Here is a 26,000-nt window from a genome sequence, read left to right on the forward strand (position 1 = left end):
AAGTCAGTGCCGTATGGTGGATGATACAGTATTACCACTTCATAATAGTAGGCCGTCCAGATTATTCTTCATCATTTGTTCTTCTTTCATTAAAAATCCTACACCATTTTCGCACATTTTCATCATTCATTACATCTTCACCATAAATTTTAACAAGCTGCCGGTGAATTTCTGCTGGACGAACTATTTTTACATTTAAAAAACGAACTTCACAATCGGTGTTGACATGCTGACTAACGAGATAGTATAACCATGCATAAAACACCGACAGTGACGTCCAACATACTGTTTGTCTACGATAGGTACTCTGTCCGCCACAAAGTCTGCGGCAGTCTGGTGCTATGGAAACAAGAAGAGAGCATTTTAGTAATGAGAGTGTAGTGAGAGACTTGACAAAAGTTGCCGACCTTGAACTGACGTCACTTGAGAGGATGCGCGGACATGATGCGCAAAAGGGTCTTACTTTAAAAATGACCCTCGTATATGTGGAGATAAACAGATCCTCTTGTCATTGGGCTAACTGTGGGAAGTTTTTATGGTTTGACTCACAATGTCTCACTGTTCTATTAAAAAGTCTTCCATAACGTCTAATCTGCTCATGGGTTGATTTAGGAGTTCCCTGTACTTCTGGGTTGGACTCAAGGGTACGGATTGGATCACAGTCAGCTACAAATCCAATAATAGATTAGGTGTCCAATAATGGATGTAACCTAACATAAAATATTTATATACACTGATTTATTATCATCTAGTTATCGATAAGAAAATCAAAAAAATAATTATTTTCTCCAACAAAACGATTTTAAGATGCATATTTGCTACAACTTTCTCTTTTTTGAACACTATTTTAAAAAAAAGTTTTTTTTTTTTTTTTTTTTTTTTTTTTTTTTTTTTTTTTGACTTTTTGGGATAGTGACATTAGAGAAAATTAAAAAAAATATATATCAAAAGATCAAGGTAGCAACATGTTTTGAATCGATTAAAAAATATTTGTAAATTTTGTATCTGCGCTGCAACTGGCCAATGGAATTCCAAATATTAACATGACCTTATAGAACATTTGCAAGGCTGACAATTTCTATGCTTTAGGGGGAAGTTTCTTCCAGTTGTTGTTAAGTTCATGTTCTAATGTGTTATTCGTCGTTTAAAATATTTGATTTAAAGGTATTTTCCATATCACTACATGTGAATGATTCAAAAGTTCACATGAAACCCCATTTTATTCTAGCTATCTCGTTCTGAGGTTTTTTAAAATGTTTGCAAATTTTCTCCCCTACCCTTTTGAGAATTTGTTGGATTTAGTATTTCTTAAAATTCGTATGTTTGGAGCAATCTGAACACATTTGCTCTGATTTCAATTCTACAGCGAAATAACTATAAAACTACTTCCTTTTTTATATCTCAATTTAAATTATAATTTTTAATTCTATTTTGACTTTTGCATTTTAATATTGAGAGTGTAACTATTTTAATTGATATGTCAAAATTTTCATTCAATTTAATTTGGTAAATTTTGGCTTTAAATATGTTTTTGTTGTGGTTTTTCTTACATTATCTAACTATTTCAAGCAGTTAGATGACCTTTTAGTTTAAATTGACACAACTAAAAACGTTAGTTGAAGCATAAATCGTCAGTTGGTTTTAGATTTATTTCTCTCAGCTGTGAGTTTTGAATCGGCATGAAATAGAGTTCGGCAATATAATAAAAAACAAAACATATCGAGCGATTACATTTTCTTCAGTTGAGATGTATGGAGAAGTTTCTGTATAATATATTGCATTTACATAAAATGAAGCAAATTGTGCAATTAATGTCTTTGCTATTCATTGTATCCATAATTCACCATGCATGATATGTTCCATTCTTTCCATTTTGGGTAAGTGTCACAAGAAGTGCATTTAGTTATTTTGACTTGACAGTTATTGGGTTAATAAATTTTTCGTAAATTTTTTGAAAGAGTCTTGATAGCTTAGTATATAAAACACTCATCTCCCAATAAACGACCCAGGTTCGAATCCTAACGGTGGATGATCAATTCGAATTCTACTTCCGACTTACACCATTCGCAGTGCTGATATTAAATATTTCCAGAGGTAGGATCTGCTTTTCTTCGGGTTAACCATAGGAAATTTGACTGGATTTCCTCTCAATGTAACGCACATAAGGTTAAGTCACATCAGAAAGGATGAAACCTTTCATCATCCCTAGGTTTCATCCAGAAATTTCACTGACTTTGGGTCTGTTGTAAAAATACAAGGTTATAGCCTCAAACTCAACAACGGGAATAGTGAATTTATCATTCAATATTGATTCTATTAGTAATAAGATTGTATTCCTCTAAAAAGCTTTTGTTAATGAAAATTATTTTTAAAAAAATCTTAACCAATTTTATATTTCAAGCTTGTTATGTAGTTTTCAATTTTATAAAAATTATCGGATTTTTAAAAAAAAAATATCATCACGATGCCAAAATACCAGAGGGAAATCCCAAAACAAATGATGTGGCTGTAGAACTCTCCAGAACTCGTCCTATCAGATAAGACAGATAACACTCACGGCCCCTGTAAAAATACTACCTCTTCCCATTCCCCAAACAAACGTACGAACGGACAGAACTACGTGATTGGAAAACCCGGGGTGGAATAGAAGATTCGAAGTTCGACAGACCCCCGTGGGATTCCCCGGAGTTGAGCGCAGGTGTTATGGAACAGGGAAGACCGGCACTATAATCAAATCATTCCAGCTACGAAGAACTCGAAGATGAGGGGACTTCGTTTGTAGGGGGGTTGAAATGATGCGGGTGGTAAGGAGGACAACCCCCTCTATAGACCGTGTGCGTTAATGTGGAGGTTGGAAGATGGTGTGGGGTGGAAAGGAAGCAGAAATGGAAGGGTGCGTGACAAGTTAATCCTTAATAAATTGAGCAAGATAAGCTTTTTCGGGGAGAGGGGTCGTGTCCGAGAGTACAAATGCGGAAACCGCTGAGACTATCGTCTGCTGTCCTATTCACGACACCCCTTACTTCACTTCAACCGCACCCTTCGGTCTTTAAGAGTGCGAAGGGCACTGAAGCAGTTGATCTCGTCCATCTTTTTATTCTTTTTTTTGTGATCTTCTTCCTTCCCCATTCCATTGTTTTGCCTTACTTATCTTTGGCACCGACGATTTCGATGATTCTTATTTTAGATATCGATAATTGGCTGGGAGAAGAAAAAAAAATTATATGTTAGACTTGTTCATCTGTTTTTGTCCCTCGCGAATTACGTGAAATAAATCAGGTATTAAGCAGTGAAGGGATAACACTTGAGTATATGTAACATTTCGACGATGTTCATTTTAGATATCGATAATTGGTTGCGAAAAAATGCTTCTGATATGGCGAATTTATTCGCCTCTTTTTATTCCTCCTGGATTAAATGAAGTAAATGGATAGTGATAAGGTAACGGTGGAATAAATATAGGATATCGGTGATGCTTGTTATAGATATCGGTAAGTGGCTATGAGAAAATTTGTCTGCAATATACTGGGAAACAAAAATCTTTTCCCTATCTTTTGTAACTCACATTTTGCATGAAGTAAATCAAACAATGAATAGAGATGCGGTAACACAGAAACAAATTTGCTGTGCAAGTTTTCTTTGAGAAATTTCTAAGTTGCATTCGTTTCAAAGGGAAGGAGAAAAAGAAATTTCTCAAATTAAAAATATTTTTATTCTTTTCTCCAGTTATTTAAGTAATATTTTCTTGAGCAGATTATTAACATATTCCTTAAATTTAAAACACTAAAAATATTAATGAGAATAAGCATTGCGAATCTCATTGTTTCTCATTGTTGCGAATCTCATTGATTTATTCTACAACAACAAGGAATTTGGTAATACTGAGATAGATTTAGGCACTTGTCTATGATATACTAGGAATGTTCAACTTCACCAAAGGAAAAGATGATTTTGTGCTATGTAAACTAAAACAAACCACAACGTAAATAAAGCACAAATTAAAATACATTAATTGACAAACTATAGTTTCAGTTCTATTAATCAAAAACGTCATTTTGACGTTTAGACTTTGAAGAAGGTTCTAATTAGTAGAACTGAAACTATAGCTTGTCAATTTATGTATAGTGGTTTGTGTTTTATTCACGCTGTTTTTTTTCTTTAATGTTAAATTTGCTCGTCTATGTTTTACCTTTGAGGTTAAAATGAAGGGAGTCAGATGTTGAAAAGAAGTAAGGTAAGGCTGAAATAATTAGGCTGACAGCTTTTATTGAGGTTTGTTTGATACAATTTTCTGAATTTAGCGTGTTTGAGAAAGATAAAAGAAGACTAGCAAGTTTAAAAGTAAAACAAAGTTCTGAATTAATCTTTATTAAATACTCATGTAAAAATTTTTTCAATTCTTCATAAATGGCAATATTCTTTCAATATAGAACACGGGAAAGAAAATAAATAATCCTCTTTCTAAACCATCTGTACAAAGCTAGGTCTTTATTAACTTCTAAGCTGACTTTCTAAGTATAAAGTTAAATGCAAAAAGAAAAAAAAATCGTTTTAGGATTACCTTGAAGTTTCTAACAAATGACTAGAATGCCTCATTTCAAGGACTAGAGGGCCTAGACTTATGATCTATAATAAAAACTGCCTTTTACGCAAGAGAAAACTTCCTTTAACAACGTTAACAACTATTATATACTAAGCAAAAGTACTAATAATTTTAAATGTGATGTGATTTGATGTTCATTTAATACTTGAAAAGAAATAATATCTCAAAATATGACTACAGTTATTAGACATTGTTATATTAAATATTTAAAAAAAATAATTGTTAATCTAGAATAATTGTCTTGAAGTTCTCTTAAACGTGACCTGAAATATACGGTTACGTGAAACAAGGAACTACTTTGAAATAAATAATCTTCATTAAACTGTTAAAGGAAACCTAAGAAAGGAAGAAAAAATGTAATAAATGTGAAAGAAACAAGAAAGTCTAGTCTAGTCTTGTGGTTCTAACTGGGCACCTGGGCTGCGAAGCGTCCCCTTTACCGTTAATCATGATGTGTTAACAGTTTGCAGGCATTTGTTGTGGTCAGCAATCGTTGTGGTTGCTTTTATAAGATTCAAGCACTTTGCTTGAATAAATAAGAATAAATGGAAATAAAAGAAGCAACTTGGTCTAAATTATGTATGTTTGAAATTTGTAGATGTGGTTGTAGATTAGTGTTTACGGTCAGCATGAGGAAGCGCTTGATTTATTAATTTCAGATTTAGAATTTTGTTTCGAAATTGTAGTTGTAGAAGCTGAAGTTCAATAATTGAATCTGTGGTTATAATTGAGATATTATTTGCAGTTGGAAGCTTTAATTATTTTGGTGATTGTGATATGAGGCGTCGGAGGTGAAGCAAGCGGCTATTGGCCTGTATTTTGTATCTTTTTTTTTTATAATTTTTAAAGTTGAATATTTGGTTGAAGTTTGCTGCATTGCATATTTTGACCTTGTCCAAGAAACTTGCATTATGCTTGTGAATATACTCAACGCCTCCTATAACTGAAAGCCTTTTTATAGGTAGTCTGATCAGACCACTGTGAAGAAATTCCACTTTCCGAACGAGTCATTTAATACTAAATATAGTTAAAATAAGAAAGTGGTAGCAAATATATAACTAAAAATTTGTTTTATTCGTGAATATTATTGGTTTGCCTTATTCACTTGTCAACCACTACAGATTCAATTCTCAAATATATAAGATAAATTTCTCTCAATTACTTTTATAAAAGGTTTTGGGTTCATGCGCACAACTGGTTCACTTTTTAAATAGTCTGCGCGGACTACTTATAAAAGACCGCGTGGAGGCTTTTTGATGTAGGAGGCGATATACTGCGATACGGTTGGAATCTTGAGATCTTTATGGGTATTTGCGATTCTGATAAACCATTTGGCACAGTTGATTTTTCTGAGTATCTTGTTTTGGGATTCATTGAGCTTTTTCATGAGGTATTCTGGTATAGTTTACTAGGCATATGTGAGTATGGGTCTGATAATCGATGTGTAGAGAAGCTTTTTTAGTTTTAACGGCATGTTCTGATTGTAGATGAGAGGTTGTATTAAAATTGTTGCTGCATTTGATTTATCCATTATGTTCTTGATATGGTCGTTCCAAGTGAGTTTACTATTTATAATAAAGCCGAACAGCAATGGTTTTGAGGCAATTTCTGTACGCATTGTCTTTAATATAGCCTCTCAAAAGTGAGTCATATGTGGTCAGATCCATAGAATGTGGCGATCAGAGGGCCCCATTCCGGTGGCATTTGGTAATTTAGAGTCAGAATGTGGTCCCCATAGTGCACCTCCAGGGCAGGGCATACTAATTCAATTCGTACCCTGCTGCCAACCACGAAGTTTGAACTTCCTCACGCAAACCACTCAGAAATTATAAAGATTTCATTTCATATAGTTCAATAATTGTCACCCTGTATATATATTATATTATTCTTAGGTAGGGGGGGGGACCAAATGCTTTTAATTCTTTTAAAAAATTCATACCATTGTTTTAGCCTTTAAAAAATTTTTCTGAGACTTTGCGAATTCCGAAGTAATTGGAGGATAGGCGAAGGCTTAAAATAAAAAAGAGATATATAATGCTACACTTTTTTAGAAATGCTTTGGCTTGTCATCACGAAACGTCTTCAGTTAACAAAGCATTTTAGTGAACTTCTAAGCTAGAAATTACATATTTTGTTGCATCTGAATCATTTTTCTTCAAAAGTTTAAGCATATTTAACTTATCAAACCAAGAAAAATTATTAATTTCTCCTCATAATGTAAAACGTGATAGAAATATAATTTAACCCGAACTTAATCTATAATAATTTTTCTTGAAATGAAGTAGTTCATAAGTGGATTAAATCTGATTAGTCACTTAATGAACTGCTGCGAAAGCATGAGCCTGATGCTTCCCGAAACTTTAAAAAGGCATCGTTCCAAAGAGAATTAATGACAAAAGGTCAAAAGACGCTATGTAAGGAGCGTCACTTAATCATACCTATTTGCGAGAACTTATTACATCAGTGTTTTGCTTAATGAGTTTACTTAATGCATTATACAAACCAATTAACTGCGATTTAAATATATATAAATAATTCGATTTTTTTAAATACTTCAGGTGTTGGGTATGCAACTTGAACTTTGACATTAAAACCTAACCAATGCATTTTGTAGTATGAAATTTTGCTGCATTTTAATTTAATAGGGTGTTTCCCTGAAATATAGCATAGGCCGGGACAGCCTGGTTGGCAGGGTGTTGGACTCACGTTTGTCAGAACAGGAGCTCGAATCCAGCTGGCCGAAAACTCCCCGTGTAGTAAATGGTGGCTGGTACACGTTAAGTCTGTCGGGTCACAAAATCATCCAGCTTCACATAATAAATCAATATCTCTGTGGGTACTGAATTGGATCGTTCTCTGGTTCAGGTCAAAATTATGATCTGTGGACGAATGAATGTGTCCCCCCTATAAACGGGTGTGATGTATGGGTGTGGCAGAAGTCAAATTCTCGGTCATAGATGGCGCCACTTGAAAACAGGAACAATATCACCCCCTCTGCCTTAATGGCGGACGACAACAACAACAACAGCAAAAATATAGTAATGTAGTCGAAAATATGTAGTAAAGACCCAAACTACTTTAAATGAATAATAAAAATCCAAGAATTAATACCGAAGCATAAATTTTACTACCATTGTAAATAGAAAAATAAAATTTTAGCAAAGTACGTAAATGTTGGCAGTTATGTCCAAGTCTCCGATCAATATTTTAATTTTTAATAAGATGATGCGACCACTGAATAATATAAAAAAGCAATGAACCAGAAAACTGAATAATTCAGTTCTCTGGTTCAGGTCAAAATTACGATCTGTGGAAGAATGAATGGATGTATGAATGGGTCCGCCCTATAAACGGGTGTGACGTATGGGTGTGGTAGAAGTTGAATTCTCAGTAATAGATACCGCCACTGGAAAACAGGAACATTCGCACACCCTCTGCCTTAATAGCCGACTGCAACAGCAACAACAACAAAAATATAGTAAAGTAGTGCAAAATATGTAGTAGAGACCTAAACTACTTTAAATGAAATTTAAAAATCCAAGAACTAATACCAAATCACAAAGTTTACTACCATTTTAAATACAAAAATAAATTTTTTGCTAAGTGCGTAAAAATCGGCAGTTATGTCCAAGTCTCCGACCAATATTTTAGTTTTTAATAAGACGATGCGACCACTGAATAATATAAATGACTATTAACTTCATATTAAATTTAAAAATAAAGATTAAGAATTTTCTATTTAATTTTTATCTTCCGTAAAGCTACGACAAACGCCGATTTTTACCATTTAATATTTGTGCAGTTTATAAACCCTCACGAAGAGCGAAACCCCTGAATCTGCGTTCTTCCTGCACCTTAGTACTTCTGTAAGGAAACAGTTTTACAGATGTCATAGTAGAATGAAATATTGGCATATTTTGGAGGGATATCGGAATTATTCTGAATAATAATTGACGTACAGTGTACAGTCATAGATTTTTGAAATTTGAGACTGATTTCGCCAGTGAAAAAAATTTCGCCAGTGTTAATAATGACGAATTTGAAACTAATGAATGAAAATAAAATAAAGTATAGAAGAAAGTAAAATAAAGATGACTTAAAAATGATAAGACAGGGCTGATTCGTAAATCTTTAATCTTTCGTATGAAAATTTAACATATTTCACTTGTACAGGAAGAATACGCACTCATGCGATTAATTTATTCATATGTGATTCAATATAATAAGTTTTGTAATATTTTTGAGGAACATTAATGGAAAAAAAGCTAAAAGACATCATTTTTTCTATGAATTGTAAAAACATAAAAAGCTTAGGGAAAAATAGAGTAGATATTTTTTGATTTTCGTACTTAGCAGGTGGCGGTATTATGCTTTGGAGAACGTTCTCTTGGGTGTCTCTGGGACCCGTGGTTGTGGAAGAGCAGACCATGAATGCTAAAGGGTATCTGAACATCATTGCGGACCAGATGCACCCTTACATGGTTTCCGTTTTTCCAGCTGGAAATGGAATTTTTCAACAGGACAACGTCCCGTGTCATAAGGCACAATTTATGTTGGAGTGGTACCAGGAACATGATGCTGAATTCCAGTTAATTTCCTGGTCGTCTAACTCTCCGGATCTCGATCCGATAGAACACATTTGGGATGTCATGGAACAGCAGCTCAGAGTTCAAAGACCACTAAGTCGCAATATCTCGGATTTGCGTGACCGTTGCTTAAACATCTGGTACAATCTGTCTCCGGTCATCTACCAAGGATTTGTGGCATCCATGCCATGGCGGGTTGCAGCTGTGTTGCGGGCTAAAGGTGGGCCAACTCGTTATTCAGAGGTGGTCATAATGTTTTGGCTCTTGAGTGTATTACAATTACGTTAAAGCTTTAAAGATACGCTGAATGAGGTTGAATTTTTTTAATGTGGGGCGTAAAAGATTTATTAACATGACTAAAAATATCATATAACTAAGTTTTATATTGGAGAAAAATTTATATTTTATGAATTATGAGCTAAAATAGTATTTAGTATGCATTGTGCTTTCGGAAAAGCATTATTTATTAAGAACTCGATAATTTGTTTTCTATTTTTATACATTATGATTACTGTTACAAACATATTGTTGGTTTAAGCAAGGCGAAAATTCAATTTTAGTGTCTAATTACTGGAGAAATTAGTCTGCATTAGAATACAATAGAGAAAAAAAAATTAAAGAATAAATTAATTAATAAATGGCAAGTAGTCAATTAAATTACGTAAGATTAGTGTAACATAAACGAAGCTAAGTGACCACAGTAACTCAGGACGTTCCATCGTAATTGAGTATGGGGAAAAAGTAGTACTAAAATAACGTATTTTAATGTAACTATTTAAAATCAAAATTCTAAAATAATTCCAAATACAATGGAAAAATAAATATAAAACCTAAGAAGTTAACTCACAAATAATGAACAAACAATAAGAAATAAGGGAATGTTACTCACTAACACTTCCATATGAAATAAAATATCGTTGAGAAACGAAATAAACAAAAATACCATTTACAGTTTTATTGTTGAAAACATTAAAAATGTTTGTAACCAAAATGGATAAATATTTAACTATTAACAACTCATGAATAATTTTACATAATTATGCTAGCGTAAGTTCATTGAGGTGTAAAATTTTACTAAAAGTACTTAATTTAAAAAAAAGGTTTTAAAGTTTCTTAAAAAATGTTTAATAAACTTTAGTGTAATACTACATTATCCTATAAATTGAGAATGAACTCTAAATAATAATGAAAACCAAAAGCCTTTAAATAAATAAAAATTATTCATTATTTCTTTTTAATAGGATGGCTTTGCGTTTGTTTATTTTACAGGTGGCATTTTTACAATTTATTATTCATACGAAAAATCATCGGATTTTAAACCAGGAACACGCTTAATTGCCAGGGTATTAGTCAAGCCGTTTACGCCCAGAAATTATATTTACAACACAATTTATCAAATAGAAAAATAACTACATAAATATTGAAAATCAAAATTGCAAAAATATTTTGTTCACCTAAAAAATGCACGTTGCCCAATACAGTTAAGTAGTATTTAAAGAATATTAATTTAAATTATGCATGTGAATTTTTATATGGTCTGAATCAAGCATTGCATGGTCCGTACAATATATTTTTGAATGCGTAATAAAGGTTTTTAGAAATTATGACTGATTTGTCTATAAAATTTTAAGTTAAATTTAAATATCTTAAATAGGAATTGTAAAAATAAAGTTTTATATAACCTGAACCTAAATTAATATGCATTATTAAAAAATATATAAATGCTTAGTTAAAGTTTTCTGCTTAGTAATAACTAATTTGCATGCAATTTTAAGTACAATTAGAATATTATAAATATGTAAAGTGATCTCTTTTTTTATCATGATAAATTTGTTTGCTGTAATTTAAAACTAAAATAAAGCATGCATTTAAATTTTTTCATAACCTTAGTAAGTATTATATACACTGCAAAGCATTAATTATTAAAAAAGTAATAAAGGTTCTCTGTTTTTATAAATCATGATCAATTTGTCCGCTGAAATTTAATATTGATGTCATAATATAAACCTGCTGAAACATTCTCGCTATTAACTTTACACACATCACTGAAACCACTCATACTCCTCATCAACCAATTATATCCCATCCTTTTCCCAGTTCTTCCACACATAAATTCTTTATCACAACATCTAGAGAAAGAGAAAACATAGAGAGAGAACTAACTTCTTCGCTCAAATAATCCGTACAGCTCTGCAGCGACCTCTATGAGAAAGACCCAAACTAATTATCTCTCACAATTCTTCTCTTATTACGGACAACGAAAAGTAGGAGGAATTCTCTGACTAAAATCCCTCCTTTTCCCTATTAGAGACTCACGGGACCCCGAGATGGGGATTTTTTTTTTAGAGAAAAGGGTTTCCAACGCGTAATTGGGTATTTAAATTACTAGGGATGATCTAGGATTTTGATTAAGACCAGATAATGAATCCAAAAGAGGGTTATGTTATTGTTGAGGGAATATGGATAGTTTGGATGTATTTCGAGGGTCTGCTTTGTTTGGATGCTTTTGTTTTGGTGGAAAATGAAGTATCGCTCTTTATATTTTATCGAGCTTCGTTAAACGAGAGGTTATATAACAAGAAGATATGCAAATCAACATAAGTAGATACGGATTTCTAGAAGGAAAATTCAATAAAATCTATCTGACTAGGGAAGTGTGACTCACCAATTTTGAAATAAACTAGTGGGATGTATGCTTTATGAGGAATAATTTTAGGGGGCAACATTCATTTCGGCCCATAGAAGGTCCTGTGAGAGATAAAAAATAATTCAATATATAAAAAAGTCGGTATTTTATTACTTCAATGTAGACTATTAGTTATTGTAATTGTCTCATAATCCAATTAATTTGTAATTAAATGGATAATTAATTAATTTTCTAATTAATAAACAAATCAGAAAATTAATTGTTAATTATTTATTTATTAATTAATTGATTTGTAATTGCATACTCCAATTAATTTGGAAACTTTTTCGAAGAAAAAAAAATTAAGAAAATTTGATTTCAATTTTTTTTTAAAATTAACCTAACAGGTTTTTCTGAAAAACTACAGATATATAAAATTTTCGAAATCAATTTTGACAATAAATATGCATTAGATAGTACGTGAAAGTACCACAAAATTAATTGGAATATGAGACAATTACAGTAACTAATAGTCTGCATTGAAGTAATAAAATACCGATTTTTCTATATATTGAATTATTTTTTATCTCTCATAGGATCTTGTATGGGCCGAAACGAATGTTGCCCCCTAAAATTATTCCTCATAAGGCATACATCCCACTAGTTTATTTCAAAATTGGCGAGTCACACTTCCCTAGTTTCCCTTGTGAGTGTTATTTCAAAGCTTGTGAGAAATTACAACAGGCATCGTTATCGCAAAAATCATGACTGAACAGTGTAAAAGTGAGAGTTTGATTTATTTTAGGTTTTTGATAGTCAACTAAAAACATCATATGTAACACAAATATTAGACACGATTAGAAAATGCTGAATCAATTAGTAATTTGATTATAATGTCATATAAACATAGTCAAGTGAGTTGAATAATTTCGACTATTCGAACTTCTAACATACTTTAAAAGCACTTTAATTCAGCACAAATACGATTTTTTTAGAAAACAAAATTATCAGAAACTAAAATAGAGTAGAAAACGCAGCTGAGTATATCCAAAATTAATTGAATATAAAAAATAGCTTTCATTAATGAGCTAGGTGTTTTTAATTACTTATTTGAAAAACTATTCAGAAATTTTGAATTAAAAGGCATACACTAACATTGAAATGAAGAACTTAAATTAAAACCAAACGAAGTTTCAAAAATGAGCATGTTAGCAAAAACAGTACTTCTTCAGGAAACACACTGCCCTGATAACATGCTGGAGCCTTTCTGCAGTCAGTGGTCCAACCAAATCTGACTGTGCGTCGAGGTCCCATAATGGAAGACAAAATAAGAATAAAAACACAATATTTTAAAAATTTAAACCAAAAGGAATATGCTGAGAAACACAATTATAATATTTTTATAACAAAAATACGGAATATATAAAAACTAGTCATTACGGGAAATGTTCCAAAAACTTCTGTGAAACACCAATAAACTCCAGAGAATAAAATAAAAATAAAAAAAAGCATCAATTTCCAAACAAAATTTCCCATAGCAGCTAATCAAGATATGAAATCCATTAAAAGTATAAAAAATGGAATCAAATAAAAATGTCGAAATTAATAAAAATTTTGATTATAATAAGTCAAAATAACAAAGTACTCAAAGCAGCATCAAACAAAAATTTTCTTTAGAACACAATTTAAATTAATATGGGAGAACTTAAATAAAAACCCAACGAAATTTCAAAAATAAGCATGTTAGCAAAAACAGCACTTCTTACACACTGCCCTACTAACATGGCATACTCACATTTTAAACTATAGGGGTAAGAGAAAAAGATGGAAATACTGTTTCTTTCAGCAGCAAATGTTTTGGAAGATTTTACAAAGCAAAACTCTTAGAACAATTTAAAGACCATGCATGAAGCTTTTAGAAAAGGTGCCATTTTTATCCAGGCAAAGTTCGGAATGACAAAAACGAGGAGAAGGAGTTAACTTTTTACAAGTTTTCATCAGGCTTGAAAGCGAGAAGGAATAGAGAAAATTCTGGTAGGAGAACTATTTCAATAGCTAATATTCGGGAGAATAATATTCTTAGCAATAAGCAGAAATAAATCGGCGAAAAAGCAATTCATTGTAAAAATTTTATCCGTTAAAAACAATTAGTGGTAGTAGATTTTTTTTTCCCGAAAAAAAATTTAAAAAATTAAATTTATTTTATACCAGTTCTTACTCTTCTTCGTTTTGATATATATGAGCTTTCAGCCGTGGTTTTCATACCAGCAATTTTTACATCGTTTGATTGGATTGCAAAATTTATTATAGAATAATTTTTTAATTATAGTGGTATGAAAAAGGAAAAAAGCTTTTTAACTCTCCATGCTCATGTTGGTCGATTCAAATTTTGCATGATTAAAATAACACCATTTCTAAAAGCTTCTTTTTTTTTAAAAAAAAGAAGAGAAATGAAGTATTAATGATGAGATATCAAAATCATTCACTTTGTAAGCTATATGTTTCTGATGGTATCAAAATGAATGATTCAGTGTTAGAGTTCGCAACTTGCTCCGGACAGCGGATAAATATTTTCGAGTGGTAGATTTTTAATGTATGATTCTTCGTTTAATAAATTCTATTAATAGAGTTTTTACTCACCACTACTTCAAAACAATTCAAAGGCTTGTGTCGCACACCACTATGATACTATTATTAATAGTATTAAGCCTTATTAAAAGTTGTTCAAATTACCCGAAAATCCACAAATTTTAGTTTGTAGCTCTCTACTGATTTTTAACCGGTTAACGCCCAGCGTCATATATTTAGGACAGTTCCTTTTTTCAAAGACATTCATTGTGGTGGGAAACTTTTTTCAGTATTTTCATTTATCTGGGTGAATTAAAAGATTATCAGATACCACAATGATTTAGTTACTTCTGATTTGATCTAGAATTATAAGGAGCAAGTACTTTTTGATCTATCTTAGACTTTTTCTGTACCTAACAGTAGAAAAACCAATTAATTTCAATATTATATTATACCAATTTTTCCATAAAGCCACTTTTTATATCATTTAAATATATAATTTCGGGACAAAACGGGTTAATGTAATTTGCAGTTGGCGTCCTTGCAGTATGCGATGCTTACTAAATTTAATTTAGTGAGTATTTAATCTTATTTCTTCCTATTAATAAAATTTAAGAGTTTAAACTAGACGCCATTTGTTTCATTTATCTCGTGGTGAATTCTAAAGTATCGACAAAATCCTGAGTGTTATAGTTTTTTTTTATTTTCTGATAATTTATAAAATTCTGTTATAGACAGCGGAGTAGTTAACATCTTTGTGAACACAATACGAACGGTTTGATGATATACAATTCTCAAAGATTGAAGCTATTTTTTATTTTCACCTAAAAACGCTCAAATGTACTGTTAAAGAATTGCAATAAAATGTTGAAAGCTCAAAATGTAAAAGAGAAGTAATCAGCAAAAAAATCAAAAAGCAGAGCAAATTAATTTTCTTAGCAAATGTGAGTCAAGATTTTAGCGTTTTTAACATTTTATGTTTAGTAAATATCTTATATAGATCGACGGCAAAAAAAAGTCACCCTTAATAATTTTAAACAATTGATTTCCATTTTGTTAAGTTCTAATCTACACACTCAAAGCAACATATTATAATATATACAAAATTTTCCATAACAACAACGAAACAAGTTTTTGTAATCCAAAAACGCTCATTGTCTTTAAAAAAGAAAAACTCATTGATAGTTCCATTAAAACGATGTAGCTTGCTAAAGTAAGTTCTGAAATCAAATAACACAAATACCTCAACACTTATGCATACCTGCCAACTTTTAATCCTTTTAACCCTTTCGCGCCGACTGTCACAAATACGTGACAGCAAAAAACCGTATCAATCAGGGTAAGAAGATAAAACTGGTAATCAAAGTATTTCTTTAGCAGTTTATTTGTGGGCGGAGTTATAAATTTTCGATTTATTTAATTCACCATTACTTTGTTCGAAATAAAACTATTTAGTTATACTTTGAATAAACATTGATTATATATATGATCAAACTAACAATAATTAAAATAAAAGCAAAGTAAGTCTGTAAAATTAGTAACGACTACATTTAAGTTACCGTTTTTTATTTAATTGCAACTTGATTCTGATTTTGTACGAATGCTTTTCTGAATCACCCGTCCCCAAGGGGTTAAGGGTGATTTTTCCCAGTGGTAGTAAAATGGAATTTAAATTACAATTTTAGGCAGAATCATGCACTATATATTGAACAGGCTTATGCGGAGTACCAAAACTCATACTCATATGTGTTGGTTATCTTAGCGTCAGCCCCGCTAGGGTCTCTAACTAATTCATCTGAGGGAGTACCAAAATAGTATTACATATTAATATATATGCTTTATTTTTTTAAAAATAGTGGTAGATCAGAAAAATTATAAATTAAGTTTATAAATGTAAGGAATATAAAGAAATCATACATTTTACTACCACTTTAAATATAGAAATAAAATTTTACCCCAAATGCGTAAAAGTTGGCAGGTATGCTTATGTGTCTTAATACTAATTAAAAGAGCAGTGTTTAACATTTTCTACTGTTAGAAACAGTTCCATACCTACCAATTTGTGGTAATGGAAGGAATGTCGTATCGGCGGAAAAATACAATGTATTTTATACATCCCCTACCTGCAAACGTTTTTGAATTTAACAAAATATTTTACTTTATATTTAATGTGGTAGAAAAATTTATATATTCGCACTTTATTTTTATTTCAATTTAAAAATGATTTCGACTACCACTACTGTTTAAATAATTTATATAAAATAAGTCTGCTAGCAGATAGAGGGCAAAGTTATCATACAACTCTACTCAAGGGGATCTCCCCATTCCAAAGATGATTTTCCCTTCAACTAAAGATTTGCTTCTTTAAGGACTTGACTTGTTGTTACAACATACTGCAACTTCAAAGATATTTAGGACCTCCTAGAATACGACAAAACAGAATCGATGAATCGGTTAGTGGCGCTTCGTGCCAAACGCCGAGATAACCCCAATATCCAGCATCCAGAGGGCAAAGTTGCTGCTTCGACATAGACCAGTGGTCGGCAAACTTATTAGCCAAAGAGCCAAATATGAACATTACAACAATTTTAAAAAAAATTGAGAGCCAAATCTGCTTGTTTAGTAAGCTTTTATTACACTAAATAAAACTAAATTTCCTACTTAATAAATATTTACTAATGCGAACAATGTGCTTGGAAAGTTTAAGTAAGTCAGGTTTGTATGTTGGTGTTTTTAACTTTAGGCATGATTCCAAGTTCTCATCAGTAAGACGACTTCTCAGTTTACTCTTGATAATGTTCATGCTTGAAGAAGATTGTTCTCATATATATGTAGAACCGAAAAAGGAAAGAACAGTAAACGCTTGCTTTTTCAGCTGATCGTAAGAGTTAGGAATACTATTCCAAGAGTTGAAAATGATCATGTCTTCCTTCTCCAGGTCATTCAAAGCAGACCACTTGTGTTGTGAACTAAGATCAAATTTTTTCTTCTCCAATATTTCCAATTCAACACAAAGACGTTCGAATTTAGAGCGCCATATCTCCTTGTTTTTTAAATCCAGCAATTGTATTTAAAGCTGCCAATGTCAATTTCAAAAAGAGAAAATTTCAACTCGGCTATCGTAGCATTAAGAGGATTTTTGACAAATGCTAAAGTTGCGCTGCTGTTTTCTTACCAAGGTTTTTTTTTAAATTGAAATATTATTGCACCTTCCGTAGATATTTGTGCCAGAGCCGCACTTAAGGAGCCAAAGAGCCACATGCGGCTCTGGAGCCGTACTTTGCCGACCACAGACATAGACTGTTAACCTCAATGAACTCATACAATGACAAATACTACGTGATCAAAATAAGTCAGGTCAAGAAAGCAAAGTTGGCAACTGCTCCAAATTCTATAGACGACTTTCAAAAACTGTAAATCTTTTAAAAACTTTTTAAAACTGAGAACTGCAAACTAAGCTCAGCAGGGTTTCGTTCAATTCCCAACATTTTACAGGGCGTAATTGTAACCAAGTGACGCAACACATAAGTCTTTGAATTATTTAGAAGTAGTGATGGGTGGAAACCCTACGAATTGAATTTACTAAACCAAGAAACATACGTTAAAAAAACACTCAAAACTTTTTATCCTCTGTCCGGAGCAAGTTGGCCACTCTGTGTAAGGGTGCTTAAGTACAGGCTGAGTTTTAATGAAAAATAAATTTAAACTTCAATATATAGCTTTACTATAGTTGCCAACTTTTCCGGTTTTGCTCGAAGATTTTATGTTATGTAATTTAAAGTGGTAGCAAAACTCATATTATTTCATTAAACTTTTTGAATCATGATAATAGTTACATACCTGCCAACTTTTAATCCCTTCCATTATCATTTTTCCCAGTGGTATTAAAATGGAATTAAAACTTCAATTTTAAGCAAGCAAATACGTTATACATGAGCAAACTTAAGTTGACAACTGTGATAGTAACGCATATTAGTATATGTGCTTAATTTTTGTAAGAATAGTGGTGATCAATATCATTTAAAAATTAAGTTTATAAAAGAAAAAAATAGTATATATTTACTACCACTTTAAATATGAAAACAAAATCTTCCGGAAAATCCGGAAGAGTTGGCAGGTAGGTAGTTAAAAATGAGTTTGACCACCATGACACATAAAAAGTTACAACAAATATATAAAAGCATAATAGTCTTGGCGATATGGCCCAGTAACCACACGGGCAGCTGATCTCATAGTGTTAAAGCAAATTCTGGCGGATGAGATAGGTGCCCAGTTCCAGAGCAAAACTATCAACTATGGCAATCGCTAATCTCAACCCGGTCAAAATATAAATATATAGTTGAGTAAGATTTTTCGGTAATTCTTTTACTTACACTTGGAAACTCTATTCTCCGAAAGAGTGTAAGTTGGTAGGCATGCATTACCCTACCTCTAGGAAAATGATTTTTTTGAAAAGCGTAAAAGCTAACAGATATGACATCGTATGGTTATCATACAAGAATATGTATGCTTAATGAATGAAATGCAGCGCAGCGGTCAAAAACATTATAAATTAAATTTATAAATCTAAAATATAAATCGAAATCATACACTTTACCACACACATAATTTTACGCAGAATGTATAAAAGTTGGCGAGCGCGCAATTCTAATTTACAGAGACGCCAACCTGCTCCGGACAGCAAATATATATTTTAAAGTGGTAATATTGTGATTCTTGGTTTAATAAATTCAATTTAGTAGATTTTTACCCACCTCTATTTCTAAATAATTCGCAGGTTTATATAATTCACAACTTCAGAATACTTATGTAATGCTATACCTATTGAAAAGCAAGCAAAAATTTTCTAAATTTACTTTGCAGTTATTTACCGTATATGGCGTGTCCGGAGAAGTTGGCATCTCTGTAAAAAGAACAGAGCTAGCATGCATACCTGCCAACTTTTAATCTCTTCCATTATCATTTTTACCAGTGGTACTAAAATGGAATTAAAACTTCAATTTTAAGCAACCAAATACGCTCTATTTGAGAAAACTTAGGATGACAACCATGATAGTAACGCATATTAATATATGTGATTAATTTTTGTAAGAATAGTGGTGATCAAAATCATTTAAAAATTAAGTTTATAAAAGAAAAAATAGTATATAATTACTACCACTTTAAATATGAAAATAAAATCTTCCGGAAAATTCGGAAGAGTCGGCAGGTATGAGCTTGGTGGATAACTTCTCCCTTTCTAATATATAATTTTATTAGTTATTTAAAGTGGTAATACATTCTATGTTTCAGCATTTTGCTTTTGATCTTATGCATTCGATTGGCAAAAATTCTGACTATCATGAAATCTGAGCAGTTTAAATAAATAGGACTAGTTTAGGTATTCCACACCCTTCTACAACTACGGAATTTTAGTAGCTTCAGAAAATATTTATCTTGACGATATCAAACGGCAGTTCTTAGATGTTTATTCCTTAGATATTTATTACTTAGATATTTATTTATTATTAGTTCTTAGATTCTTCTTCCACAATATTTAACGTGATAGCGTTTCACTAATAATCGGATAGTTTCACTCTCCGATTCACAGGACTTACATACCTGCCAACTCTTCCGGATTTTCCGGAAGATTTTGTTTTCATATTTAAAGTGGTAGTAAATATATACTATTTTTTCTTTTTTAAACTTAATTTTTAAATGATTTTGATCACCACTATTCTTACAAAAATTAAGCACATATATTAATATGCGTTACTATCATGGTTGTCAACTTAAGTTTGCTCATATACAGCGTATTTGTTTGCTTAAAATTGAAGTTTTAATTCCATTTTAATACCAGTGGGAAAAATGATAATGAAAGGGATTAAAAGTTGGCAGGTATGAACTTAGTACAGAATTTGTTTAAATTGAATGCATATAATGATGATCAAAAGCATTTTAAATCAAATTAATTGAATAAAAAATAAAAGTACGAATCGTAAAATGTTAGATGTGCCCTTTTAAGTATTAGAAAAAAAAACTCCAGCTTCATTTGGAGAAGTAGGTATGTTTGGCAATGCATACCAGTTAAACTTTTTTTTTTGAGGATGAACTTCTGAAGTGGTGATAAAATGATAAAGGAATTACTATAGTTAGGGTTCTCACAGTCCTTAGAAAATTTAAAAAATATATTCTAATAAAGAATAATAAATAATATTCTAATAATTAATATTCAATTAATTAATATTCTAGTAATTAATATTCTAATATTTATTATTCTAATAATTAATATCCTTATAATTAATATTCTAATAAAAAATAATAAATAATATTCTAATAATTAATATTCTAATAAAGAATAATAATTAATATTCTAATAAAGAAGTCGCAAATTCCTTTTTATTAACTTTAACCCTTTGGTTCCAGACTGGATACCAGTATCCTATTTATATATTTTTCATTATGACTCTCTAGTTACAGGAAAAACTATATTTTGGAATTTTTTAATTATAAGAAACATACTATTAGTTACTAAAAAAATTACTCTCTTGGAGTATTGGAATCACATTTGTACTAAAATATAAAATCCGTAAAAAGTAGCCCAAAAAGTTTGTTCTCATTCATATTCAAAACTTTATCAACAATTAAATATGTAAATTGAAGGTATTTTAGCGATAAATAACTGTTTCTTTTAGATCTAAGTATCTGTAACTAAGAACAAATTTTGAAAAGTTGAACCTATTTGCATGGAAGTGAACGTATTTTGGATGATTTTACCTTTGACGTTGAAAAAGACAACGGTGTTTCATGTTGTATTTAATTACCATAAGTTATTAAAAAAAAAGCTAAATTAAATATTGTTGGCTTATTTGGATCAAAATTGATACAAATTAATAGAAAAAATTATGAAAAATATGATGAATGAAGATTTTGCGTCAAAGAGTTAAAGCTTAAAATTTTATTCTTCACTTCACTTAAGAAATGGAGATGGGTAAATGAACAAAATATGGCCTTTGCAGATTCATCGTGGCCATAACATTCAGTCAGGTAGATAAATTATATAAAAATGAAAAAAAAATTACGCATAAGAGAGGAGTGAATATCGTGTTTCCTTGACGGCTGGGTGTAATAATGGATGAATTTAATTTATAAATTTAGTATATAAATTTTATGTCTTGGCATATCTCTGAAAAAGTGCGCAGCAATGGGCCTAATTTATTTGCTTTCTAGTTTCGGGTACTGAAAAATATTATAAAAGTTTACTTTATAGCATCTCTCGTTAATCTCTCTTTTTTAAATCCTTTTTGTCTCTATTGTGTTATTATATATATATATGAAACTTTTCTAGTATATTAAGATTTAAAATTTGGTCAAAGTACTTTTTTATTATTCAAATGCCAAAACTAATAATGTAAAAGCTAGAAAAATGAAATTCTAAGTACATAAAATACTGTATGTCATTGTTAATACGGTTCAAAAAATATTTAAATGTGCTTAACGAAAAATTGAAAATTTTAAATCATTTAATCTCACCACTATTTGTCATTTCGTAATTAAAATATATTCGTATGGAAACTTCTTTCCGAAACTGCTCATAACAATAACCAGCAGAAATGTTAATTGCTCCTAAATTAACTTTAAAATGAATTGATAGCGAATTAAATAGTTGATACAAAGTTAATGACCATTCTTTAAGTTCTAACACGAGATATCTACTAAAAAAATGCATTTCATATGTTGCTTTGAATTTCTGATGTACATTGATAGAAAAATTAGTTAAAATAAGAAATACTAAACTAAAAATAACTACCACTAGAAAAGGTTCTTTCCAAAGCGGAGCAAATTAACATTTCTGAAGTAGAACTTCTCAATAGAAGTACAGAAAATATGCAGTTGTTGAAAGTTATGCAATAGCGAAAGCGGTAAAACTATTTCTCTTCTGAGTTGAGTTTGTGCAACACTTTGCAGTGATGTTAAGAGTACATTTTCGAAAAGGTGGCCGGGATTTAGCGCTTAAACTACGTAGCGAACTTTAAATGTAATTTCCACATTAGTTTTAAAACTCATGCAAAGGCAGAATTTCTGTCCAAAATATAATTACTCATTTATTTGTATATTTGATTTCAAAACGTATCTTTTTGATGAAAATGCATGTATATAGTAATGCTAAGATTTAAAGTAAGACAATAGAAAATAATTTAAAAAATATATTCAAAGGGAAAATGTCTCTATCTAGAAATGTTAAGGTGTAAAACCCACAATAGTAAACTATTTAAAAAAATATCCTCAAAATAAAAATGCCTGTATCTAATAATGCTAAGTGTAAAATCGAACATAGAAAATAATTATAAAAAGTTTTCTTTAAATGAAGCTGTCTGTTTCTAGCTATCAAAAGGGGTTAATGCTAACAAAACAAAATTATAAAAAAATAAAAACATCCTCTAGATGAAAATGCATGTATATAGTAATGTTAAGGTTTAAAGTCTTACAATAGAAAATAATTTAAAAAAAATATATTCAAAGGAAAAATGCCTCTATCTAGAAATGAAAAATGTCAAATGCTAAGGTGTGAAAGCCAACAATTGAAAATTATTTCAAAAAATATTCTCAAGTGAAAATGTCTGCTTTCTAATGCTAAGGTGTAAGAGCCAACAATACAAAATGATTTAAAAAATTTTTTTCAAAATGAAAATATCAGAATTTTATAATGCTAAGGCTCGAAATCGAACAGAGGAAAATAATTTCACATTGGAATGGAATTTTTATTATCTTCATTAATAAACAATTTATAATTCAACTAAAATAATAAAAATGATAAAATATATAATGCTATTTGTCCAAGATGTCAGAAAATGCCTGTGCCTAGTAATGCTAAGGTGTATAGTCCAGCAATAGAAAAGAATTTCAAAAAGTTTCTTTAGAATTAAAAATTTGTTTATTGCCTTCATAAAACCATTTATCATAATGGCTTTGTTGGAATGATAAAAATGATGAAATTCGTAATGTAATTTCCTGTGTATATCAGTAAATGCCTGATTGGATCTTCCCCATATCGATCTATGTGTCCGGGACCGAACACCTGGGGTCCTCGAAGTCAGGCATAACTCACCATGATTCCATAACACCCGGACTGATCCATCCCTTCTCTCCCGCAGGAACTGCCTCCACCGCCGGTTCCGGACTTGGCCCAAACCCTAGAACGGTACTTGGCCGGACTCCGGGCTGTCATCCCCGCCGCACAATATGAGAGAACCCGGCAGTTGGTCGAGCAATTTTGCAATGATCCAGGATCAAAGCTACAAGCCGAATTAATTAAATTTGCTGAGAATGTAGACAACTGGGTAAGATTGATTTTTCATTTTTATTTATTTAATTTCTCATTTATTTGTTTTCATTTCAGGCTCAAAGCTATTCGGATTTGATTCAAAAATAAGAGTTGGTCTTGCAATATTTTAGTTTTTTAATTTCTAAAATAATGGTTTGTTTTTAATTTACAAGATCAATTCCTAACTAAAAATGTATCGTGTACTTTACGATATTTTGTAAAACGAACGCGTTATAAAATAAATTTCTTAAAGCGATACTTTTCCCATTTATTTGTTACTTTGTTTTTTTTTAAAAAAAATCAACCAAATTATTAACTAAAATTATAAATTTATCACTTACTTAAATATTCAATATTAAACAGCTTTTTTATTTCCAATCAAAACGCAGCCTACCTGGAGGGGGCAATTACTAATATTGTTTTAGAGATATTTCTATTTTATTTTATAATAATAACAATAAAACATCGTTGCTAATTGTTTATTTCGCAGAAGAGGATTAGGAAAAGATAACTAAAATTGTTTTCAATGTAACAAATTTCACTGAACAGTTTCTGTAGAACGTTTTTTCTTTATTGTCTTATAAATTTTAGAAAAGTATTTTATAATTTAAGCTCATTTTATGATATTAGGTGATAAATTTACAAATGCAATATTTACATTAAAAACTAATTAGCGTTCATCGTAATGATTAAAATCATTTTATCGATTTGAAATATTTCTATAACTGATAGTAAAAGGGTGCAAAAACTTTTTTATTATCAATTAATTCGTTTTTTATATATAAAAAAAAATAACGTGTGCATTGCTACCTACCTTTAAGGTATAAGCAGAGATGCCAACTTGCTCCGGACAGCAAATATATATTTTAAAGTGGTAGTATATCAATTGTGACTCTTGGTTTAAGAAACTCAATTTAGTAGATTTTTATCCACCACTATTTCTAAATAATTCGTGGGCTTATATCATTCACCACTTTATATTACTTGTGTCATGCTATACCTTTTAAAAAGCAAGAAACAACAGTCAAATATTTGCAAAATTTACTTTATAGTTATTTACCGTTTTTTTAATTATCTTGGCTTGTCCGGAGCAGTTGGCATCTCTGTATAAGTAGTAGCAAAATCGTTACTTTTCTTTTTATTTCTGCCATTTATGAATTAATTTAAAATGTTCCTGAAAATTACTACATGGAAATAAAATAAACATTAACCCCTTGGGGACGGGTGATTCAGAAAAGCATTCGTTCAAAATCAGGATCAGGGCGTAATTAAATAAAAAACGGTAACTTAAATGTAGTCGTTTCTAATTTGTCAGACTTACTTTGCTTTTACTTTAATTATTGTTAGTTCAATCATATATATAATCAATGTTAATTCAAAGTATAACTAAATAGTTTTATTTTGAACAAAGTAATGGTGAATTAAATAAATCAAACAATTATAACTCCGCCCACAAATAAACTGCTAAAGAAATACTTTGATTACCAGTTTTATATTTTTACCCTGGTTGATATGGTTTTATGCTGGCACGTATTTGTAACAGTCGGCGAGAAAGGGTTAATGCTCAATAAGTAGGTAATGGATGGTATATTAGATAAATAAAAGAAACGTGCATTTAAGCCTACAATTTTAATTCAATTGTTGTACCGCACGAGAAAATCATCCTAAAGAAAATAAAAGTTCGCTGGTATACATATGCATGCTAGCTAATTTTTTAAGGGCTTACATTTTAGACATTCTTTTTAATTAATAAGAAAAAATTCCTAACATTGTAACAACCGTTGAGAAATATTTTTACGCTGAGTTCTGTAAACTTTTAAAATTATGAGCATACTAAAATTATATAACATCACTACATACAGATAAAATAAACATTAAAGCACAATAAGTAAGTAATGGAAGGTGTACCTTCCATTACTTTACATTAGATAAATAAAGGAAATGTGTATTTAAGCGTACAATTTTAATTGAATTGTTGAGAAAGTCATCCTGAAGAAAATAAAAGTTGGCCGATATGCACATGCATTCTGACAAATTTTTAAGGGCTTACATTTTAGACATTCACTATAGTTAATATGAAAAAATTCCTACCCTTTAAAGCACTGTTGGAACCATGTTTAAATATTGTACGCTGAGTTCTGCAAACTTTTAAAATTATATACTGTTGCTAATTTTTGAACAGAAATAAATATTAATCAGCTAACTTTATGGGATAGCCACTTTGTTATCATAAATGTTACTTTACTGAATTATTTGATCTTTGTAAATGCTTAAAGGGAAAATAATTAATTTTAAATGTAACGTTTTTTTTAA

The 26,000-nt window shown here is 30.7% G+C and overlaps 1 protein-coding gene across 4 annotated transcripts in view; it reads left to right on the forward strand.

The window, feature by feature from the left end:
• The window catches only part of VAChT (Vesicular acetylcholine transporter), a 298,477-nt gene that overhangs the window by 170,073 nt on the left and 102,404 nt on the right, over positions 1–26,000 (forward strand). For all 4 annotated transcript variants that reach the window (XM_071184877.2, XM_071184880.2, XM_071184878.2 and 1 more), the window contains one exon: positions 23,518–23,703. In XM_071184877.2, the coding sequence (XP_071040978.1) occupies positions 23,518–23,703 (186 nt within the window). The remainder of the gene's footprint in view (positions 1–23,517; positions 23,704–26,000) is intronic.

The sequence above is a fragment of the Parasteatoda tepidariorum genome, chromosome 5 (genome assembly GCF_982258835.1).
Source record: "Parasteatoda tepidariorum strain Cologne lab strain chromosome 5, Ptep-v5.0, whole genome shotgun sequence".
Taxonomy (NCBI): Eukaryota; Metazoa; Arthropoda; class Arachnida; order Araneae; family Theridiidae; genus Parasteatoda; species Parasteatoda tepidariorum.